Here is a 19,876-nt window from a genome sequence, read left to right as displayed (position 1 = left end):
AGCAAAGGGGCAACGTATCTGGTAGTCGAATGTATGATACCCTAAACTAGCTTGTTTGTGATTTCTTTTTTATGGAATTGCAGACAATTAAAATTGCAACTATAACTGACCACAGACATTGTCATTCGATACGAAAATTTAATATAGGTAAGGATTACTGGTGCACTCGAGTCATGCAGAGTAATCCTTGTTTTACCTATTTTAAGAAAAATCCCAAGTCTATCGCTTCGTAACTAATTCAAAAGTTGATTCATCGCTAAGCAAATCTTCCTGGCCAGGCATGTGCAAGTAGCTTTAAATTATCTAATGTGGTCATCTTGTGAATTTTGCTCATCCATTAGACGCGATTCCAAGAAATTTGACAGCGCGAGAACTGGGATAATTGGTTAAAAATGTTAATTGAATTTTACATCCTATGCTAAGGGACATTGGTGTTGGACTGGCGCCACCAAAAGCTGTGGATTTTGAATTACAAAAACAAACAAACACAAAACCAAAACTATCGCCATGAAAACCATAACATCTTAGAAGAAAGTGTCAAATAAAAGTATACAAACAAAACAAATTACCGCGATCAAACACATGGTAAGTATGGCAACAAGAATTACACGTGGACTGTACTTTGTATTCAAAGGTCACGGTTGATTTCTCATCGTCCTTCAATTACGAACACCCGTCTACATAAACGATCTTTTAAGACGAAATGGTCACCCACTGAAGGACGGAGGGACACCACAAATTATTTAAAAAGCAAAAACGAGGACGACGAGAGTGGCAAAAAAATATAATACAAAAGGGTGGGTCATCAGAATGGCAACCTAAACAGTTAATGTTTTCGAATTTCTTACACAAATTGAAATAGAAAACGAAGAAGCAAACAAAAACATGTCATGTCCCATGGGCAAGAAAATAATTAGAAACATAAATCGTGATAATACACCCGATGAGTGGACTAGTCTCAACCCACCAGTGTAGCGATTTTTTCAATAGTCTCATCTGACACAGCATATTAGCATTCTAATCATATAAACAAGAAACTGTTCTGACAATCACACTGGAAAAGATCTCCCCTCTACGCTCAAAATACACCCACATTCATACACTTCCCACCCACTTTCAAATTGTTTTGACCAACGACCAGAGATATAATAGACCAAGAGAAAGAAATCAAAACCAAAACAGAGAAATGTCTTTACAATTGTTTTTAATGGCGGAGCTCCCTGTTTTAACTTGCTTTCCTCTGGTCTGCTCTTGAGGAAATCCGATGGCAAGTTTGAGGTGAGAGACCAACGGTTTCTATTGTCGTCCTTTTTTCTTTCCTTCAACATTTATATCTCTAGTTCATTTGCTTGATTTGTCCGTGAGCGAGTTTTTTTCTTTTTTGGGCTGAGGCGACGAAGAATCTGGTTTCATTCACACACACTGGTGGGGTCGATAGGATCGAGTGGCAACCACTTTGCTCGCATTACACAGATATCTCATAGTTCACTTCGTAGACACTGGATGTCGGAGCCTGGCTACGGGTTTGCTTGGCCAACGGTGGACCCCCCAAGTCTTGCTGGCCGTTTTCCATCATCCTATACGTTGTGTTCATCGGTATAGGACGATTGTTAACGTGTGCTGTCGGAGAATAGACCCCTGGTCGGGCTGGTGAGGAATACAGGGCTTCGTGGTACGTGTCTGGTGAACGACGTTCTTTATCGAAAAGGAAAATACACGTCAGCTTCTTTCGCAACTCTGAAATGGTTAACCATAACTGTGCCAGTATTGACCGAACCTGTCATAGGCATAGAGTAGTTCATGACACCATCGTCGCCACGGTGATAAGAGGACAACAGTTCGCCTTCTGAATTGACTCGTCTTTGAGCTCCAGGCTGCTGAGGCCGCGTATTGTAGCCCGATGAGCTGTAGTCATAGGTTGGTGATCCACCACCGACACCCGGATCGACCCGGTAGTCATTATTTCCATGTTCCGGTGCGTAGCCTGCTGCCGTTGCAGACCTCTGTCGGCTAAAGGAGGAATAATTCAAAGATAGAATTCAGTGATGAGATTCACGGCATAGATGGGAGTAATGTTGTTTCACCCCACCTGTAATCGGTGTAGACGCCGCGAGGCGCGACAGCGAACGGAGTAGGGACGCCGCCAATGGCGCGCAAGCGCTGTTGCAAGTTTGCCCTGCCATTGATCAAAAAAGAAGAAAAGACAATTTATTGGATAGTCAAAGCGAATGTAAGGCTTCGCAGATATTCGAGATGTAACGAAATCAGACATAATCAAATATCTCTGCATAGCAACTCATATGAGAAAAGGAAGGTAAGCTCCTACCCAGCATTGGTGGGATTCTGAACGTCGTGAATCGATTGAGGACGGGCAAAGTTCATCCCCATGGCAGCGGCATCGGCATTCAACAGATCATCTGGTGTGTGAGATCTTGATCGCTGGCCGTCACCACCTCGGTTAGCTCTGAAAGGATGAGGCGAGCCACGAACGTTGGGCCCGCGCAAAGTTTGCACTGTTGTCATCCGCCGTGGAGAGGATGTGTCAGTCATGTCTGACTGACCGAAATCTCCTCCTGGTCGCATCCCGTAGCCTGAATTGGCCGGTACGATAAAGAAATTTGATTTGGAGCCTCCTCTCTGAAACAAGACCAGAGTCGGTGATAGTTAAGATTGTTTGAATTCTAAAGAATCAATCATTTACCTGGAGAGATGGAGGTGATGCTTCGCAATCCACTGATTGGCTGCCAGCGCCATTGTAGAATTCAGTCAACTCCATTTCATCATCCATATCGTCAACAATCCCGTTTCTCGTTTCCAGCATGCTGATGGCAGCCGGTCTGGAGGGTGACAACTGCAACTACGCGGAGGCGACAAACACAGAAAGAGAGGGGGAAAAAAAACAAAAACAAAGAAGGCAAATAAAGCAATGCCATCGTTAGTCTTTAACATGTGGAATGTGGAGCACGACAACATGAGGAAACGGCTTGCAAATAGAGACACGAAAGCATTCATTATGAAGAATCGATCGATCGGCTTCAATCAGTGAAGGCATAGGGCGCCTGTTATTACACCATTTCTTCTCTAATGCCGCGTTCTAGTCACGGTACTTTTAGGAAGGCTGCTGATTTTTTAAAGCCTGTTTTTATTTCACTGTCATCGGCCAAAGGACAGGAGCTTTAAATGCGGATTTCGCTATCGATTCTTCAAGCTCGCTTGATTTTTCATTCCTATTTTCTCGCTTTCCGCTCTTTCCACGAAAGATGCCATACACGGTTGGTTTATTTCCATCTTTGAGCAAACTCGGTCGGCTTGGCGAAGCCTCTAAAGTTGACTCGAACCTCCCTTTGCTCTTTACACTTATTATTATTCAAGTAGAAGGTGCACGTCTACACTACCCCGATTCTTGAAACGGCTTTTCAATGTGTACATACACGCTAGATAATGTAGTGCTACTAAGGGCTGTGAAAACGGTTGCACGGGAGCAGAATGGGATGAAGCGCTCAGGACATAATGCTGTTTGACGGGACTAGACGGGCGGGTGCAGTCAGCAGACCCTAGACGGTCAACGTCATGCGAGACAGATTTTTCACTCATTTCTTCTGCATTTCCAAACGAGTGAATCTCAAAAGAACAAACGGGAGTCGAAAAACGGGTGAAAGAAAAAACCTCAATAAACAAAACAAAAGAGCATGAACGCTAAAAGGTGCACCTCGAAACTCAAGTATTTAAACTCGCACACCATGAATTATGATAGACGTCACATGGTTTTTATTCTGTTGCTGATACGGAGGGGAAAGATTATGTAGCCAGTCAATACAGACATTTGCAAGGGAGGTCGTTCGAAAACGTAATCTCCTTTCCCCCATGCAGGCAATTGATCGTACGAGTCAAGGAATCGATCCCATGTTTGCAACTAGAATAAGGAAACTCGGACGACTCAAACTACTATGCTACCCAACATCGTCCGCAAAACAAGGGACAAGAGACAACCAAACGCGAACATAAATCATGAACTAGGAGTGCGAGAGAAAAAAAAAAAATCACGCGTTGTCAATATCATTAAAGCATGCGCGTTAAACAAGAAATTCGATAGAGACTCTCAATCGAAGGAGGACTTTTAACAAAAACTCATCTGATGGGTTACGAATGTGGACGCAAGAATGTCAAAGGAATTACAAGTGCACATCACATCCGAGAAATATTTCCTCGGTAAGAATATCCGGGTTGTTGAAAAAACCGTTCAATAACGATAGAAATATTTAAAAAGATAAATAAGTAATAAATTTCAAAAATGGCAATATACTTTGTTGTAGGTGACTCCGGGCCCTGTTCCATTGCCCTTGGTATGTCCTCCAGAGTTGAGATACACTTTAACCTGATCGGGGGACACGTCAGAGTTGTGGACGTTGTTAGTCGCCGAGCTGAACGTGTAGCGGTGTGGCTTTCGGCCCACGTAACGCGACGGTTGAGCCAAGCTATGGGTGTTAGTCATAACACAGAAAAGAAAAAAGGAAAAAAAAATGCGTGTGAACGTGCGAGCCAAAAACAGCATACACAAGGTTCTAGGTTTTCGTTCGTTTGTTATGATTCACGTACATACCTGGCAAACTGTGGGCCACACAAAGCGTAGCAGCAGTTGGCGCCGCATCCCCGCGAGAAGGGATTGAAGCCGCCGCGGAATTTGCCCGTCACCTGGAGACACATTGGGGGAAGGTTAGAAAAATTGGCAACTTGAGATCGATGTTACACGAGCCGAATAGTATAGAAATCAATAAAAGATGAACCTGTTCATTGGTCGTCCGTCCTCTGGCAACGAGAACCACGTGAAACCCTGCTAGCCCAAATACGGGCACCGAAAGGATGCCCACCAGCGTGACAAGGCAAAGTGAAACGATGGTGGGAACCTGAGTGAGACGGTCCTTGTGCTGGATCAAGAAGTACGTCGAAAAGCTAAAGACAGCCGCCATGTGCAACGATAATGAAATGAGGAATAGGAAAAAGTAGCGGTAATTCCGACGACCAATGCAATTGTTGACCCACGGACAGTGATGGTCAAACGTCTAGAATAAGTTCGATCTATTAATACTGCTCTTTCATTGTACATGCTCTCCTTTCTTACCTCGACACACTTATCGCAAACGGAGCAATGAGAGCACCGGGGCGGCCGGTAAAATTGGCAAGTGACGCACCACTTCATCCGCACGGTCACTCCGTTGATATCCACATTCTTGTATAGAGGAGCGCGGGAATCATCATCTTTATCCTCGTGTGGAGATGCTGGTATTTGCAATAAATAAATACAAAAAATCAAATAGATTAGATAAATTTAACCAAACCGGATTTTCTAATGAACTTCAAAGAGTTGTTGCTCACACATATCTAGAGCAGAAATAACCAACTCAATCATTATTCAGATACGGCTTGTTACGTGTATCCATCGGTATGCGGAGAATCCTGGTGATTTTCTACAGGCGAAAAAACTAACTAGTACCCATTTGTAATCTCATTTGTAGCAAATCCACCTAACTCATGATTCCAAACTTTTCCCTCACCGCAAGATACATTTGTTGCCTACGCTATCTACTCTGAGGGATGGACAATTACTTTCGGTGACGTGGAAAGTGAAATAAAATAATATACCGCCTGTTTTACCCACCCTAATCTCCTTTCCTGATATTGATGACTGCTTTTTAACGACTCACAATGAGAAATTACCTCTCAGATCTTCCGTACTTGAGTTAAAACGTTTTCAGGCCATTTAAGAGAAATAAACAAATCACTGTACAGGTAGTGGTTAAACTCTTCATTTAATCTCACCATACCATGGTTTCTATCGAATTGAGAAGATCGACCAAGAGTTAGAAATTGCGTTCTTTTACCATACCATCTATCTTAATCGTGGCAATGACCCGACGAAAATTTAGGGAATACTTTGTGGGGCATGCTTTCACGTATGTCAAGCTCATTGCAACATTCGCCCTGAAAAGAGAATTAGTACATCTTCCTGACTAGGAACGCCCACTCTATTGTGAGGAAACATTTGCATCACGCCATTTTAACCACTAGCATAACAACGTGGACCCATTTTTTTTTTGGTAACTAACGTTCAGCTGATTTCTATGCCTAATAACATGTATCAGCCAATGCAATGGTGCTTAACAGCTACCAAGCCAAACATGTTGTTTTCGGTACAAAGCATGAATGTCAAAATGTACAAAAACGAAACTAAATGGTGTGACAAGAGAAAAAAAGTTTGTGTTAAAATCAGTTTAGCTTGTCGGCAGTTCACAGTGTGCACTTGTTGGTACATTGTTACAGTACGAAACATCTGATAATGCTACAGTTTCACTTAAGATTAAACTATGCAACAAACTGTTCTTTTGTTACCTTTAGGAATTACTCCAGCATCCATAAATGTTGCCAGGCTGAAGTTGGCTATCACAAAGAGAGTCACCACAGCCTCACACAGGGGTATAAATATTGAAACATTCTCGTAAAACCACATACATCTGTGAAGTGAAGAGAGCAAGCAATGAAACCATCGCCAACATAACACGAGTTAACAGTTTAAGAATACGGTACTCACGGAAAATAAAAGAAAAGAGCTGTTGTGATTAATAAGATTGCCCAGGCGAAGAATGCTGGGAGCACCTTAGTGCCCTTGCATCGAACCATGATACTGATCAAATCCTTTCCATTCAGTAGATTGAACCGGTAAAAACATTCAACGTCTAGTAAAATCTAGCCAACATGTAGCCAGAGTTCCACGAACTTTCAATTACGAGCATTTCTGACTTCTGAACGTTTTTCACGGGACGTAAACGGTATAAAAGATTTTACTTTAAAGCTTTAGACACTTTAGATCTTACTTCTCAGCGAAACAGCCGTCACTACTCGCTGCAAGTCTCGACTCGCGTTTGTTATGATTAGGGCACGCTCAAGCCGCTAGATGACGTTTGTGATAGAAGTTCTTTTTTTTTTAGGGAGGAGAGGGGGGAAGGAGTTTTAGCTTTAAGGATCTGCTTACCAGTCTCGAGTTGGATCAGACAAGAATTCAGATTGTAAATGTCAAGGAAAACGTATTCGTTTTGCGGTAATTGTTGATTTCGACACAAAAGACAAAACCTTTTATATAGTTATATTAGGTTAACCCCATTTTCTTCTGGGTTAACCATTTTTGTTTGTTCCTGATTCGGAATACACCTTAAGACATCAAAGCTAGCACGTGTTCGGGCCCTATATTCCACTGGTTTAAAACGACTGATTAATATTAAATAATGTTGCATCCCGAGAAGTGAAATTTATCAGAGAGCCTCACTAATACAACGACGGTTAGGCAAAACGTAACGAAAATTTGGCAGTTGATAGCGTGGCTCTCCAAGGATAGGATCATGGTTTGGTTGAATCAGTCAAAGAGTAGCCTAAATCAGATATTCTAAGTTATGAACACTGCTCTTCTGTTCTGTAAGAACCATAAGAAAATGCGTACTAGCATACAGTGTACTGGTTCTATTATTTGTTATCAGTGCCAAACAGTGTCTTCAATCCTTTTGTCTCCTTAAACAAAACACTGGTGTAGGTAAACAAAAACGTTCGCTCTACGGATCGCCATGCTCATACTGTACATAAATATAGTTTGGACAAAAGAATTCTAGGGTGAAATGTGATTTTGGTGAAGTCTGTATTAGTTGTGAAGCTCGGATAAACCTAGACTATTGAATACTGTTGCCGTTGGAATGCATCACAGTCAAAGAAAATGATTCTGTTTACAACCTGTAAAAGAATATCATGACGAACTCGGATCTAAATCGACAGTGGTATGTTTGTTTGAAAAGTTACAGAAAAGATGCGGGACGATTAACTGACCGAAATGGAGGATCAGCTTGGCACAACGTCGAACAATACGAGATTCAAAGAGGGCAGGAAGAAAGAAATGACGGCGAAGAATCCAAATCTTCTAGGAAGTGGAGCATGTCGACAGCATTAAAAAAAGAATCCGTGAAAGCTTATCGACACGATTTTTCGGTCATTATAAATTACTATGCTTCACTCTTTCTTCTTTGGTTTTTTAGGATTACGTGAGCGTGACTTTGCCTTACACAATGGGCAAATGGGAGCATTGCGATGAATTTGCTGATGACAGGACATGCACGACTTCATTGGCGGCGGTTGCTGACGAAAGGCTGGCGATGGTCCGGCTGATCCTGGCGGAGGAGCCAGATTTCGCGCTTCTCCTCTATTGCTGTTCCCCATTACAAGTGGAGCTTGGGGAGGAGGTGGAGGCAGAAAACCACTACCTACACTCTGATGCCCTCCAGATCCCACCCCAGCAGCAGTCATGGTTAGACTGGCCAAAGCAGATGGAGTTGAATCTTCCCTCTCTGGCATCCACTCAAGCTTTGGTTTTTCAAAGAACCTAACACAAGATTTTAAGAAAATGTTTAAAAAATTTACCAGAGGTTGTACCCTGGAGGAATGTGATTCCCATCTTCTTCCTGCAAATCTGGAAGAGTGTCTAATCCCAAACACTCACGGCGAGTCCTATCTACTTCAGCTTTCATTGGGCGATACTCATTATACAAATGCCGGGCCACCTCCACTGCTTTATTACGGGCATCTTCTGCCTGTTTGATCACTGACTCCATCTATTAAGATTATGGGAGAATGCACAAAAATGAATTTCAATGATTTTAATAAATAAACTAATTTTTCTGCGCACAAGTTTCAGTTCAGCTGCAAGAAAAATGTGAAAAGAAAGGACAATTGGAAAACCTTAAAAAACAAATATTAATTTACCGCATTAATATCTGCATGGATCTGCCGAAGTTCTTCCACGTGTGCCATTTTTTCTTGGAGTAAAAGCTCCATTTCTTGGCGAAATTCGCCTAAATTTTTCTCTTCATTTTCAGCAGCCTTCACCTCTTGTAGCAAGCGTTGTTTGAGGCGCTCCAAACTCAGCGTCTTCTGTCTGCAATAGGATGTTAATACATTTTTTAAATAACAAAATTAAACAGGTTTAAGAAGAAGGAATATTTGCAAACCTTATTTCCTTAAGTGCTTCTAATTGTGCGAATATAATCCGTTCTTTTCCTTCACTTGACATGAAGGCCGCCATTTGGAAAACAATTGGTTTGACGTCTGGAACATGAGCAGCATCTTACGAGCAATGTTAACACTGTACACCATCTACTGGTGGGAAGAGGGTTTCATCAGGAAACCAAAGCCATCACCTAATAACAACAATGACCTAACCACAAAGATTTCAGTATCACGAATTTCATTTCAACAAAGTAACACACTGTTTAGAGTTTTTTTTTCCAAACAAGCTGATGTCAATTTAAAGCATTTACCTTGCCACGTTTTCTGATGACTAAAATGGTAATCTTCATATTTGCACTTGAAACGTGTTAATTTCTTTTTGGTCGGTCTGGTGATATGATATTCATAGAGATACAGAGGTATTTTTTTTAATGTAATGTCTTCTATTCACCTTCTACTGCGCCTGACCTAGACTTGGCAGTCGTAAATCCTATGTTTGTTATTTCCCAACCGACAGCGAAATAAAAAACATCGTCCCTTACAGTCATACCGTTCTTTGCAGGTTCCAGACGACGTCGGAGCCGTGGTGACACAACAATTCGGTCTCTGAAGCTTAGACAATATTACAATAAATCAATATCAGCTAATGGCATCAACTTATTCGCTTAATCGGCCGTTGGACGTCTGTGGAACACATCGCTTCATGTTCTTTACCAGGTAACGCTCACCCAATATCCTGCAGGCATACTGGTAGCCATTTCAATGGAAGCAGGGAGATGTGATCTGTTTTGTCGGTATAGCAATTTAAAATTTCCAACCACACGTAATGCATTAACATTATGAAGCTTGTTCCGTGCGGCTGATTATACTATTAACCATTTTGCGCAAATTTGTTTCACTCTCTGGACAACACGCCTGGATACACGCATACCTGGTACCCATCAGTTCAACGGGAGTAAACCGAACGAAGAAAGGTCGTCTGTTATTTTCGAGGCGGACCATTGGACGATCATCGACCATTGTCGGCAATAGCAGAACACAAGCTAACAGCGACACGACAGAATCCAATTCTTCTGCTGTCTTCCTCACAACATCGACTCAAACGGATATGCGAGATTCGGAAATTCAAACTGATCCGTGGTGGCATCGATCGGAAGGTACACGGTTAAGTCCACTTCCCTTGTCATCGTACACAATATGTTGCTAGCCTTTGCTCCTTCTGGAAAACGGTATACCATAGCGTGACCGGATGCGCGGCCTTGTCCAAAAAACTTGAAAGTTTGTCTGACAGCAGACGTCAAAGCTAAAAGACCCTTTCAATCAGCGCACCAGTTAGCAGTGTGTAGTCCCGCTTGCTGGGCCTTAATAGCGTCAACTACGTTCACCTTTGACGGACCCTATTTGAACGTTTCAACTGGATAGCTTGGAGGCCAGCAACGTTTCGTTGTTGAATCAATATTATTGTATGGTAGACAAAATGAAGCGTCCTTTTTATTGTTTTTGTTGCTTGACTTGATGGCAGGTGTGCCGCTTCTTTGCTGTCGTGGATCGCACCGGAAGCTTGAAAGGGCGAAATGGAACGCACGGGTCTATCTTGGAGCTATTGATAAACAACAAAAAGAGGAAGATCAAGATGTTATACAACAAGGAAGTTTGCTGACAATGCAAGACAGCGACGCCAGTGTTGGCACGCGAACCCCTGACACGACCATCGTTAAACAAGTACGTACATTATATATGCATACAAAACCAATAACGACAGTTGGTGATGCACACGCAAAACATACTGAAGTTTGCGAACGTTTCGATTTCATGCCTTACTCGTGCCAATTCGTAATTCCCCTCAGGTTGTATTATCTGGCTGTTTTAAGCCCTTTGCTAGAAAAACACTCAATTAGTTTTAAGGAGAAGTTTAACTAAAACATAAACTTGTAAAGGATCAGTCATATACATAACAAAAACAGCGCCGACATTTTGGATGTCAACTGCTTTTAGTATTAAATGTACGCAATTAACATGAAAAGTTAAAAAGCGTTTGCAAATCCCATGCAGTTAAGATTATTCAAAGTGGATGGATCGTTCACTCGGAAATTGAATGTTGGGCTTATATTTGTGCCTGTACTCAGCGAACAATAAATCTCTAAATTAGATTATTCTAGGTTCTAAACGGAAGATTCTGCGTGCAGTATTGTGAACAGCTGTGATAAAAGAAACCCTAAAAGAAATCATCTCTTTGATTTATTAGAAAACTGTCAGTTGCGGCCCGTCCTATGTCAGTAGGGCTTGTTTCCCCGATCCACTTGACCTCTGGGTATCAACATATCAAAAGTTACGCGTTGACGACGAAATTGAGGAGGAAAAGGTCTCAAATCCTAGACATACATAAAATTTGTCTTATATCTGCATGTTACTATTATATTTTGTTACTCACATGTAGATATCATTGAAGAAAACTCGCTTACGTGAACGACAGAATCTTCGAAACATGAAGCAGCAAAAGCAGTCGACAAGTGTATCATCCGAAACCTCAAAAAAACTATCAACATACCGAGTGATCTCGAATCGTGGATGTCGGAAAGCTATTCCGAAATTGCCACCCAGCATTCCCAAGCTTGATAATGCCATTATAGGCGAAACACTGGACCATCTCTGTCAGCAAATTCAAGAGCAATTTAAAATAAAGACAACGCTAGCCAAATAATATGAATTTGCTTCATAGCAGTCAACATAATAAAGCGTTTCTTTTTCTTTCACCAGTCTCTTAATGCCCCCAATAAATGAGAAATTTAACACAGCTGCCTAAATACCATGCCAATAATCCAGAAACATGAAAGAAATAATAGAAGACTAGTCTACAAACCGTCCAAACATGTATGGTTAGCATCGTAAGAACTACCAATTTCCATTACAAGTCCCTATCGACAGTAACCATTTCTTCGCTTTCATTTGTTTCTGGTTGTGACAAACACATACTGTGTTTGTCGCGTCGCGTCGCTTTTAGTTCAGTAGGTTAGGTGATAGAAGTTACCCGGGTAAATACATTCAGGACTACAACACGTTAAGCATCTGGACACAAGCAAACAATTTCCAAGCAAGTTCCAATAAAAGTCTTAACACATGCCTGAAGGCAAAGTTTACACTGCAGCTCTGCATACACAGCAGGTAAAACCATCTGTGGTACTGTTATCAACTGTGACGATTTCACGAATCCTCAGTTGATATTCTTCAAATTTGAATAAATCAATAACCATGGTTGTTATAAGAGGTAGCCAAGTGTATTGTTTTTCCTCGATCCGCGCAATCAAAATGTCTTGAAAGTTGAAAAAGAAACTAGGAGAAACGGGAAATAAAAATGCCAAGTTATTTCAATTAGATTAGAATAAAGACATCGACCGAGCAGGAGAGATAGTAAACTGTGGACCGAATCTCCTGATTTCACAATGCAGAAAAAGGAGATTGAAGTTGGCACCCGTCCACTTTTCACTTCGAATGCTGTTTGCTTCCATTCAAATACTTCGAGACTCGGGTTGAATTCTCGTCGGTTGAACAGAACAGACATAACGATAAATTGGCAACAGCCATGTTGTTTCATACGAGATTATTCTTAACTAATCGGATGTTTTCTATTGCTAACGTTTGGAGCATCACTTCAAAGAAATACACGGCTACGACATTTTTCAAATGTATGACAAAACCACACTGAAGATCATACGGCGGATTTTCCCTTTTCTTTACAGATACAAACAAGCGGATGATAACATTACGCGCGCTCTTACATGCCCGTTTGCACAGAGCGTGGGGAATATGTAAAGTAGGGAGCGAGGAAATTTTGCGCAGTTCACTACGGTGAATTGCAACAGAAAGAAACGAGAAAAAAAAAAACAACAAACAAATGAATTTATTAAAAAATAAGCTTTAGTTTATGCGCCTGTTGAATCTTATGACAAATCTGAAAGTAGATAAATACATTAGTTTGTGATACTAGTTAAATACGAATTATATCTTACAAGATGGTGCTGCATTGGCTTCGAAACGCTTTTGTAGCTGGTCCTGAGTAAACTTAACAAACGCATCGTATTGCTCTGCAAGTTTCAGTGTCAATACCCTATCATATTCTTCGCGAATTTCCGTTTCGCGTTCTTTCAACATTCGTTCACAGATGAGGCTCACCTATTAACAAATTGACGATTTAGTGGAAACATTCTTTTTTTCAATAGTTTGATATACTATTTCACAACTATTTGTTTGAGGAATTGGAGGACAGAATGCCGTACATGACACATCCTGTTACTATGATACTCTAATTTTGATTTATGGCATGTGCTGGAGAAGGCTTAACCAAACAACAGCAGAACGCTGAGTTTAGAAAAGACACATGACACTGGAAATGTCAAGCTCGAAGAAAACCAGCACTACCAAAACACGAATATGACAAATAAATGTTGCACAAATACCTGCTTGAAAGTGAACAAAGGTTTTTCTTTAGTTGAGCAGCTTTGACCAAAATTATTGGAGGAAGCCAGAGCCATTAACGGTGAAGGTGATCGAGGGCATGAAGCAGGAGACGCTGGACTCGTAGGGCTCTCGCACATCAAACTGTCTTGATGCTGGCTACTCATGTGATGAGACTGGCTATGACTGAAATTTAGCTGTTTACGACGCTGAAAGCGTTTTACTTCTTCACGAACGTTCGCCAAAATTTGCTCTAATGATAGGAAACACCATAGCATTTAGACACTTTTCCTGAGACACGAGATGAAGTTTTAAGCTTACCTGGTGTTAATTTCGACGTAACGTCGCCAAACGGTGAAGGTTCATGGCACTTAGTTGGTGGAGTAGTAGGAGGCATGCAAATAGGCATGCATCTTCTTCTTTTCGGGGTACGACCACCGGGACTGTGCACGGGGTCGAATTCCAAGCTACGTTTCAATGTAACACAAGCCATTTTCTTTTCGCCCCAGACTTTCTTGAGAGCTTCCCAAACGATCAACAGACAATGCTTAATGGAATTTACACCGAAGATATCTAGAATGGCTACTAATGTGTCTGGATTTCACAAGGGTAACACTGGAAATACAAGAAACACGAAAACGTCGTAATAGAGTGACACTGCTAACGGATGAATTCTGATAAAATATCCAATAGGCCTTCCAAGAAATTTCGTTCAGCTTCGTCCATTAGACTCTACTACTAGCGCTCATTGGCTGGTCTAGGCTTGCCTGCCTTCGCCTAAGGAAAAGCAGGGTGCATAGTTGCCAGCCTGCAAATTACCAGAAGCCATTCTTCGCGGGTAGCGCTCAGCCCCGCGCCAATCGGGGAGCTTTTTAGTCGATCCGGTGCGGGGATAATCTTAATCGGGAAGTGATTTCGGTGCTCGGTGCGGTGATATCGGTGATCGGTGCCTTCCCCGATTATCAATGAATAGTGATCTAAATTGGCAGTTGCCCTACGGCCAACAAGAAAAAAATTTGACCCTAGTCACGTGATTCTCGTTGGCCTATCAGAACTCAAGGTCACTGGTAAGACTAACCCCCTATGGCTGAAGCAGTGCTATCGGTACAGCACCGAAAAAAGAAATCCCCGCACCGAACTTCCCCGATTCATTTTAATCGGGGAAGCTTAGCGGTGTCCCCGATTAGAATGTGATCGGGGCCAAGCCCTATTCGCGGGATAAAAACAAGCCACGTCGACAAACGAGAAACGACAACCGAAATAAAATTATTATTAATATTTACCCAGTCGAGTTTTTTTAAAACTGAATAGAAAGGAAATTGTAGCTTGATAAGTAAAAAATCAAAAAGGTAATGAGGTACAATTTCTAAAACAATAGCGGACAAAACCTTGCAATCCCCTTGGCTCCTTTAGCTCATTACATACTATTTGCATTTTATTGCAGGTTTTTCATTCAAGTAAAAAAAAAATTATATTCTTATGAGTCTATCAAAAGGTTTATTTCGTGATTGTTCATGTATCACCTTTTAAAATTGTGCTATTTAAATTTAACCAGTTACTTGCCAAAAGATGGCGTCGATGTAAATTGTATGTGATGCCAGCAGACCAGACCCGGCAGATAGCTGTCATGTGACAAGTGGTCATCTGTTTTTTAGTTAATTTAGTTAAATTCTATCGACGATGGGCATTCTTCGGCTCCTGTATGTGATTCTTCATTTTTTTATCACATATATTCACAATCTTCATGTGGCGCTAAGTGAGCTGGTTGACCGTATCAAACCAGTTATTAAGGATCGAACTTACCATTGGCCGGCTGACTGCCATGTTTTGCTAACTGCCACGACTGTAAAATTAGGTGCAAATATAAAAGATGAAAGTCTTCTCTTACAAAAAATTGGAAGTGAACTGAAGCGACTTGACAAACTCCCCATTCATGTTGCTTGCCTGCTTACCGAAACAGATGTAAACATTGATAGAATGATTGTTATTATTCAGTGGTTTGTTAGTATGGGTGTATACTGCATCAGTCTTTATGACCATGAAGGTATTAATTTGGTTTTGTCCATGAAGCATTTTGTTACATGATTCTTCAATTTTAGGTTGTATAGCTAGTTGCCAAGATGAAATCAAAATTAAATTGAAAGGGCTTGTTGAAAATTTACCCAATGGATTAAGATCAAAATCTATTGCGGTTTATAAGGGATTTGTAAAAAAGGAATTCTTCAGTTCAGGTATTAAAGAAATCCTTTTTATGTATTTGGCATCATCATTAATATATATATATATATATATTTTTTTTTTAAGATTCCATCAATATTTTCCTAATGAATCACTATGACGGAAAATCATTGTTTACCCAAGTTGCACAGAGAATAGTGGATGAACTGAATTACTCTCAAATTGATCAAAGTGTTGTTGAACAGGCCATAAATCAATTTTTCCCTAAAGAACCAGAACTAATGGTACAATTTGGCAGCTTACTTTCCAATACTACACTTGGATACTCCCCATGGCATCTTAGATTGACACAGATGATGTAAAAAAATTTAATTGTTTTACTAATCACTCAAATTAAGCAAAGTTGAATTTTTTGGTTTAGGCGTGCACCCAATCATACGAGATTACGGGTTGATCATATAGTTTCAACCATGCTAGAGTACGGATCATGCCAGCAACGTTTCGGGAAATAAACGAATGTTAAAGATATGATTTCAGACAACATTTTCGAATTGTATTAACTTCCTATTACATAAGGTTATTTAATTACTCAACGAATATTCAGTATATTTATTACTTACGCACGAAACGTTCACATTCTTTGGATAACCTTAACTACTATTTTCTCCTATCTTTCGGACTTGCCCTGTCAATTCCTTTATTCCCACTAGATTTTCTATCATTAGAACGCGATCTTCTTCGACTTACAGAACGCCTACGATCACGAGATCTGCGGCGACTGTTGGAACGTTTTCGTTCTCGAGAACGTGATCGACGTTTGCTCTTTGACGAGTAGTAGTCTCTTGATCGTCGGCTAGAATACTGAGCGTCCCTAGAACGAGAGCGTTTTCTTCTTTCAGGAGTACGTGATCTTTGACGCGAACGACTAGTTCCTGCATTAGATCGATCCTGAGATTTATGTAGCACACTACTACTACATTCCCTAACCACGGAAATCTCGTTTTTGCAATCAGAAACCTTTTCATTCTTCACAGACGAGTTTTGTGACGTACTCAGCGTTTCCACGTGGATCTGACCTATAATAATTGCAGACAATTAAATTCAATACGAATCACTAAGAACACATAAACTGGCTATAGGCTGAAGCAATCTCCAATCGTCTATGCAAATAGAGATGGGAAGGTACGGAAAAAGATTCACGTGGAAAGGACGTTTTTTTTTCGCTTACCATGTGAAAGTTTATTAGTGATGTCCGTGTCTACCTTTGTGCCACCTTGCAGTATTTTATTTACGTCATTTCCACTGCTCTCATTTTGTTTTAATTCCACTGAGTGTGAAGGCTTTGTAGATTGAACCATTTCAATCTGGGAGACCTCTCCGTCGCACCCTGTCCGGTTGTCTCCTATCCGGCCCTGCTTCTCGTAGTTCTTACCCTAAGAACAATAAGAATATATTTTATAAAATGTTAAGTTTCTTAACACATAACACCCGAGTAGGCTTACGCGAAAAGGTTCAGCTCCAGGGTCCTCAAATCCACCTGTCCGATGCACCTTAGTTATCTCTTGATCGCTGTCATCTGTTCCACTGTCACTGCCATATTGGTCCAAACCTTAAAAGTATAATTATCTATGCTATCAATCCACATTTTCAATTAGAAAATACTACAACCAATTCAACAGTTAGCAAAAAAAAAAGAAGATTGATTTGATGGTGTCACTTTTTTTGCGACAGCGCATCAACAGTTGACCTTTCAAATGCACATACTCGACCGTTGATAGAAAAAGAAAAAAAAAGAAATCGGTGAAAAAAGAAACTTACCAAGCTTCCGGGTCAATGATTTTGAAGACAGGGGGGACTGCACTTGTCGATTCTTGACTGTAGTCGATATATAACCAACTTATACAACGTTTTACCAACAACCAATTCTACTAACATAATAGTTTTCACTAGAAAACCATTTTCACTCAAATTAATCAGATTAACTTCTCCATCAAATAAACACGACTGTTTCTTATAGTGGTAATCGTTGGAGCGTGTCAGATTTAAATATAAAACTAGTCAAACTGAAAATGCGAGACTTGCCCTTTGCTTGTTGGGATGCTTCCAAAGCTGCTGACCGAATTTCTTCCGTTGTTACCTCAAGTAAAATCTCGGTCATAAGTTTTCGAATCCTCACCATCTAAACGTAGACTCATTAGTTGAAATCGAGATTTTCGTATGTTTTACCTTACTTACAGTCTCTTCAAGGGTAGCCGAGTTGGATACAACCGCTGGTGGCAACGACTGTTCAGGGGACGGTTCTGTCTCATCAGCATCATTTTCATCCTCTTCCGAATCATCGAAACGACTCCTAATTGTTGTCGAGTCCCCTTGATTTCTAGCTTCGAATTCTTTTTTGCGCTTCAATTCTCTCTGCATGAGGAATTTTTCGCGTTCCTCCTTCTTTTGTTTCTCCTTTTCCATTTTTTCCAGACCTTCTCGGATCCAGGCAGGTAAATTCTTACGCTTCGATGCATCCAACGCAGGTAAAGAGTTAAACGACGTAGCTCCAAGACTGTCTTCGTCGGAGCTATTTGGTCTTACGGAAGGCAGCGGAAGAAGAGGAACACGCGGACTAAAATTCAAGGAAGATGAAGTCGTTGAAAGGAATGTCTGAAATACATAAAAAAATAAGTTTATAGATCTTTCTTGAATATTAAAGAATTTTAATGTTGTCAAATAAATTCCAGTATCAATAAACCTGTTTGTACCACCAGTTTGAGGTCTGGTTTAATCATGCAGTGACAGGAAAATCATATTTATCAATCATGTTGTAGACATATACACACCTGGGGTGGGCCAAGGGTTGCAGGAAGATTTGCAGCTCCTTGAACGGTAGGAACCTGCTTTAATAAGAGAATACTGAAGCTGTAGCAATACTTTTTCTCTGTAGTAATTTTTGTAGTTTTCTACAGTTTCTTTGAATCACACTGAACTACCAAATTTTAGTTAAATAATTATGCTTATGCTAATTACGCTTGCTAAAATTTAGAAACACATTGTTTCAAGACAATACATTTTATTACTTGAGAAAATGCATGTCTGGGAACATAAGTTCCTTGCTGTAATGGCCAGTTATGAGTTTGCTGATTTGAAGACTGAGATGGCCAACTCCAATCTACATTATTTATGCACATTTATTAAAAGATTTTATTAGAAAATTGCACAAAAATCTTGTCCATTACCTGGTGTAGAATGCATTATTTCATCTTCTTTTTCTACATCCATAGGTGCCTCTCCACTTGTTATATTAGAATCTGATGGTTGCAATTCCACTCCTGATAATGTGCGTAGTGAATCAAGATTGCTGGGGAAATTATTCTGTGACATTTCAGGAACATTTAGAACAACAGTTTCATGAACTTCTTTCATCCTGATCCACTGTTGAGCCAAAGAAGCCCAGTCCACTAAAGAATAACACATAAGTAAAAATTATTGCCAAGATAAACAACCCTGAATTGATTTACCAAGTTCATGATTCATGTTTTGATATGAGGCTGCATCCAGAGGTATCTGGTTCCACTGATTACCTTGCGCCCACATTTTGAATATATATCTACTTTAAACTGTAGATCAGTAGCACTGAAAATCAATTCGAATTCAACTAAGCTGCAAATCCAATCGTATCACTGGCATCAAGTATGTTGCTTAGGAAAGGACCGGTCATACATATAATGGAATGTCCGAAACTGTAGAGCAATAAATGATAAATTCTATCATTACGACAGTTTTGTGTAAACAATGTGACTTAGTGGACTAACAGTTAACAAGCAGTTAATCACAATGATCCGAAAACCTAAAATAAATTTTGTCGACGAAAATTTTGTCTGCTTACACTACCTCCTAGGTCCGACGATGCCGGATTTTTCTTGCAGCTTCCAGTATTGCCAGATCGCCAATTTTCCTGATTGATGAATGATGAATCTCGGCCCCGATTACCCGAGAACCAGCTTACTACTGGAATGTACTGGCGCGTTAAAATTGGCTTTTGTAAGTTTTTTGCTTAGCGCCAGTACCTTCCGGTAGTAAGCTGGTTCTCGGGTAATCGGGGCCGAGCCCTAATGATGATTGATGATGGATCATGGATATGAATATGACAAAATGACTGAAATTGACATATAAGATATGAGACGATATCTGTCGATATGTGTCTGGTCTGTGTCATCGA

The 19,876-nt window shown here is 40.6% G+C and overlaps 6 protein-coding genes across 10 annotated transcripts; 2 read left to right on the top strand and 4 right to left on the bottom strand.

The window, feature by feature from the left end:
- Positions 1-604: 604 nt before the first annotated feature.
- LOC116925894 (palmitoyltransferase ZDHHC5) lies at positions 605-6,926 on the bottom strand. The gene is made up of 11 exons (XM_032932655.2): positions 6,587-6,926; positions 6,388-6,509; positions 5,120-5,277; positions 4,785-5,060; positions 4,601-4,692; positions 4,304-4,475; positions 2,702-2,857; positions 2,327-2,637; positions 2,090-2,176; positions 1,778-2,010; positions 605-1,695 (listed from the first exon to the last, which is right to left on the bottom strand). Exons 1-11 carry the CDS (start codon positions 6,673-6,675, stop codon positions 1,466-1,468), a joined length of 1,926 nt encoding a protein of 641 aa, XP_032788546.1. The 5' UTR covers positions 6,676-6,926; the 3' UTR covers positions 605-1,465.
- A 738-nt stretch (positions 6,927-7,664) lies between these two features.
- LOC116925935 (zinc finger C4H2 domain-containing protein) lies at positions 7,665-9,200 on the bottom strand. Its single transcript, XM_032932702.2, has 4 exons — positions 9,042-9,200; positions 8,797-8,968; positions 8,467-8,645; positions 7,665-8,416 (listed from the first exon to the last, which is right to left on the bottom strand). Exons 1-4 carry the CDS (start codon positions 9,113-9,115, stop codon positions 8,047-8,049), a joined length of 795 nt encoding a protein of 264 aa, XP_032788593.1. The 5' UTR covers positions 9,116-9,200; the 3' UTR covers positions 7,665-8,046.
- Positions 9,201-9,230: 30 nt separating this feature from the next.
- LOC116925914 lies at positions 9,231-11,792 on the top strand. Of its 2 annotated transcripts, none has more exons than XM_032932675.2 (6): positions 9,231-9,378; positions 9,602-9,756; positions 9,985-10,196; positions 10,562-10,761; positions 11,285-11,401; positions 11,477-11,792. In XM_032932675.2, the coding sequence occupies exons 2-6, from the start codon at positions 9,686-9,688 to the stop codon at positions 11,738-11,740; spliced, it is 864 nt and encodes a 287-aa protein (XP_032788566.2). In that variant the 5' UTR covers positions 9,231-9,378; positions 9,602-9,685; the 3' UTR covers positions 11,741-11,792. The 2 variants fall into 2 exon arrangements, with proteins under 2 accessions (XP_032788566.2, XP_032788582.2); XM_032932691.2 differs by having other exon boundaries at positions 9,240-9,458.
- Positions 11,793-12,295: 503 nt separating this feature from the next.
- Positions 12,296-14,269, bottom strand: LOC116925945 (akirin-2). The gene is made up of 4 exons (XM_032932713.2): positions 13,813-14,269; positions 13,494-13,744; positions 13,047-13,209; positions 12,296-12,988 (listed from the first exon to the last, which is right to left on the bottom strand). Exons 1-4 carry the CDS (start codon positions 13,982-13,984, stop codon positions 12,978-12,980), a joined length of 597 nt encoding a protein of 198 aa, XP_032788604.1. The 5' UTR covers positions 13,985-14,269; the 3' UTR covers positions 12,296-12,977.
- An 805-nt stretch (positions 14,270-15,074) lies between these two features.
- On the top strand, positions 15,075-16,200 carry LOC116925800 (dehydrodolichyl diphosphate synthase complex subunit nus1). Its single transcript, XM_032932570.2, has 4 exons — positions 15,075-15,535; positions 15,591-15,722; positions 15,796-16,027; positions 16,091-16,200. The coding sequence occupies exons 1-4, from the start codon at positions 15,172-15,174 to the stop codon at positions 16,179-16,181; spliced, it is 819 nt and encodes a 272-aa protein (XP_032788461.2). The 5' UTR covers positions 15,075-15,171; the 3' UTR covers positions 16,182-16,200.
- LOC116925694 (arginine/serine-rich protein PNISR) lies at positions 16,201-19,621 on the bottom strand. 4 transcript variants are annotated; one of them, XM_032932439.2, is made up of 11 exons: positions 19,549-19,621; positions 19,176-19,397; positions 18,894-19,115; positions 18,735-18,826; positions 18,498-18,554; positions 17,905-18,321; positions 17,752-17,848; positions 17,488-17,544; positions 17,172-17,278; positions 16,898-17,102; positions 16,201-16,745 (listed from the first exon to the last, which is right to left on the bottom strand). In XM_032932439.2, the coding sequence occupies exons 2-11, from the start codon at positions 19,249-19,251 to the stop codon at positions 16,327-16,329; spliced, it is 1,749 nt and encodes a 582-aa protein (XP_032788330.2). In that variant the 5' UTR covers positions 19,252-19,397; positions 19,549-19,621; the 3' UTR covers positions 16,201-16,326. The 4 variants fall into 4 exon arrangements, with proteins under 4 accessions (XP_032788330.2, XP_032788323.2, XP_032788337.2 ...); XM_032932432.2 differs by having other exon boundaries at positions 19,470-19,600; XM_032932446.2 differs by lacking the exon at positions 19,549-19,621 and having other exon boundaries at positions 18,498-18,551; positions 19,176-19,534.
- Between the last annotated feature and the right edge of the window lie 255 nt (positions 19,622-19,876).

The sequence above is a fragment of the Daphnia magna genome, linkage group LG1 (assembly GCF_020631705.1).
Source record: "Daphnia magna isolate NIES linkage group LG1, ASM2063170v1.1, whole genome shotgun sequence".
Classification (NCBI taxonomy): domain Eukaryota; kingdom Metazoa; phylum Arthropoda; class Branchiopoda; order Diplostraca; family Daphniidae; genus Daphnia; species Daphnia magna.
This window is presented reverse-complemented; position numbering and strand designations above follow the sequence as displayed.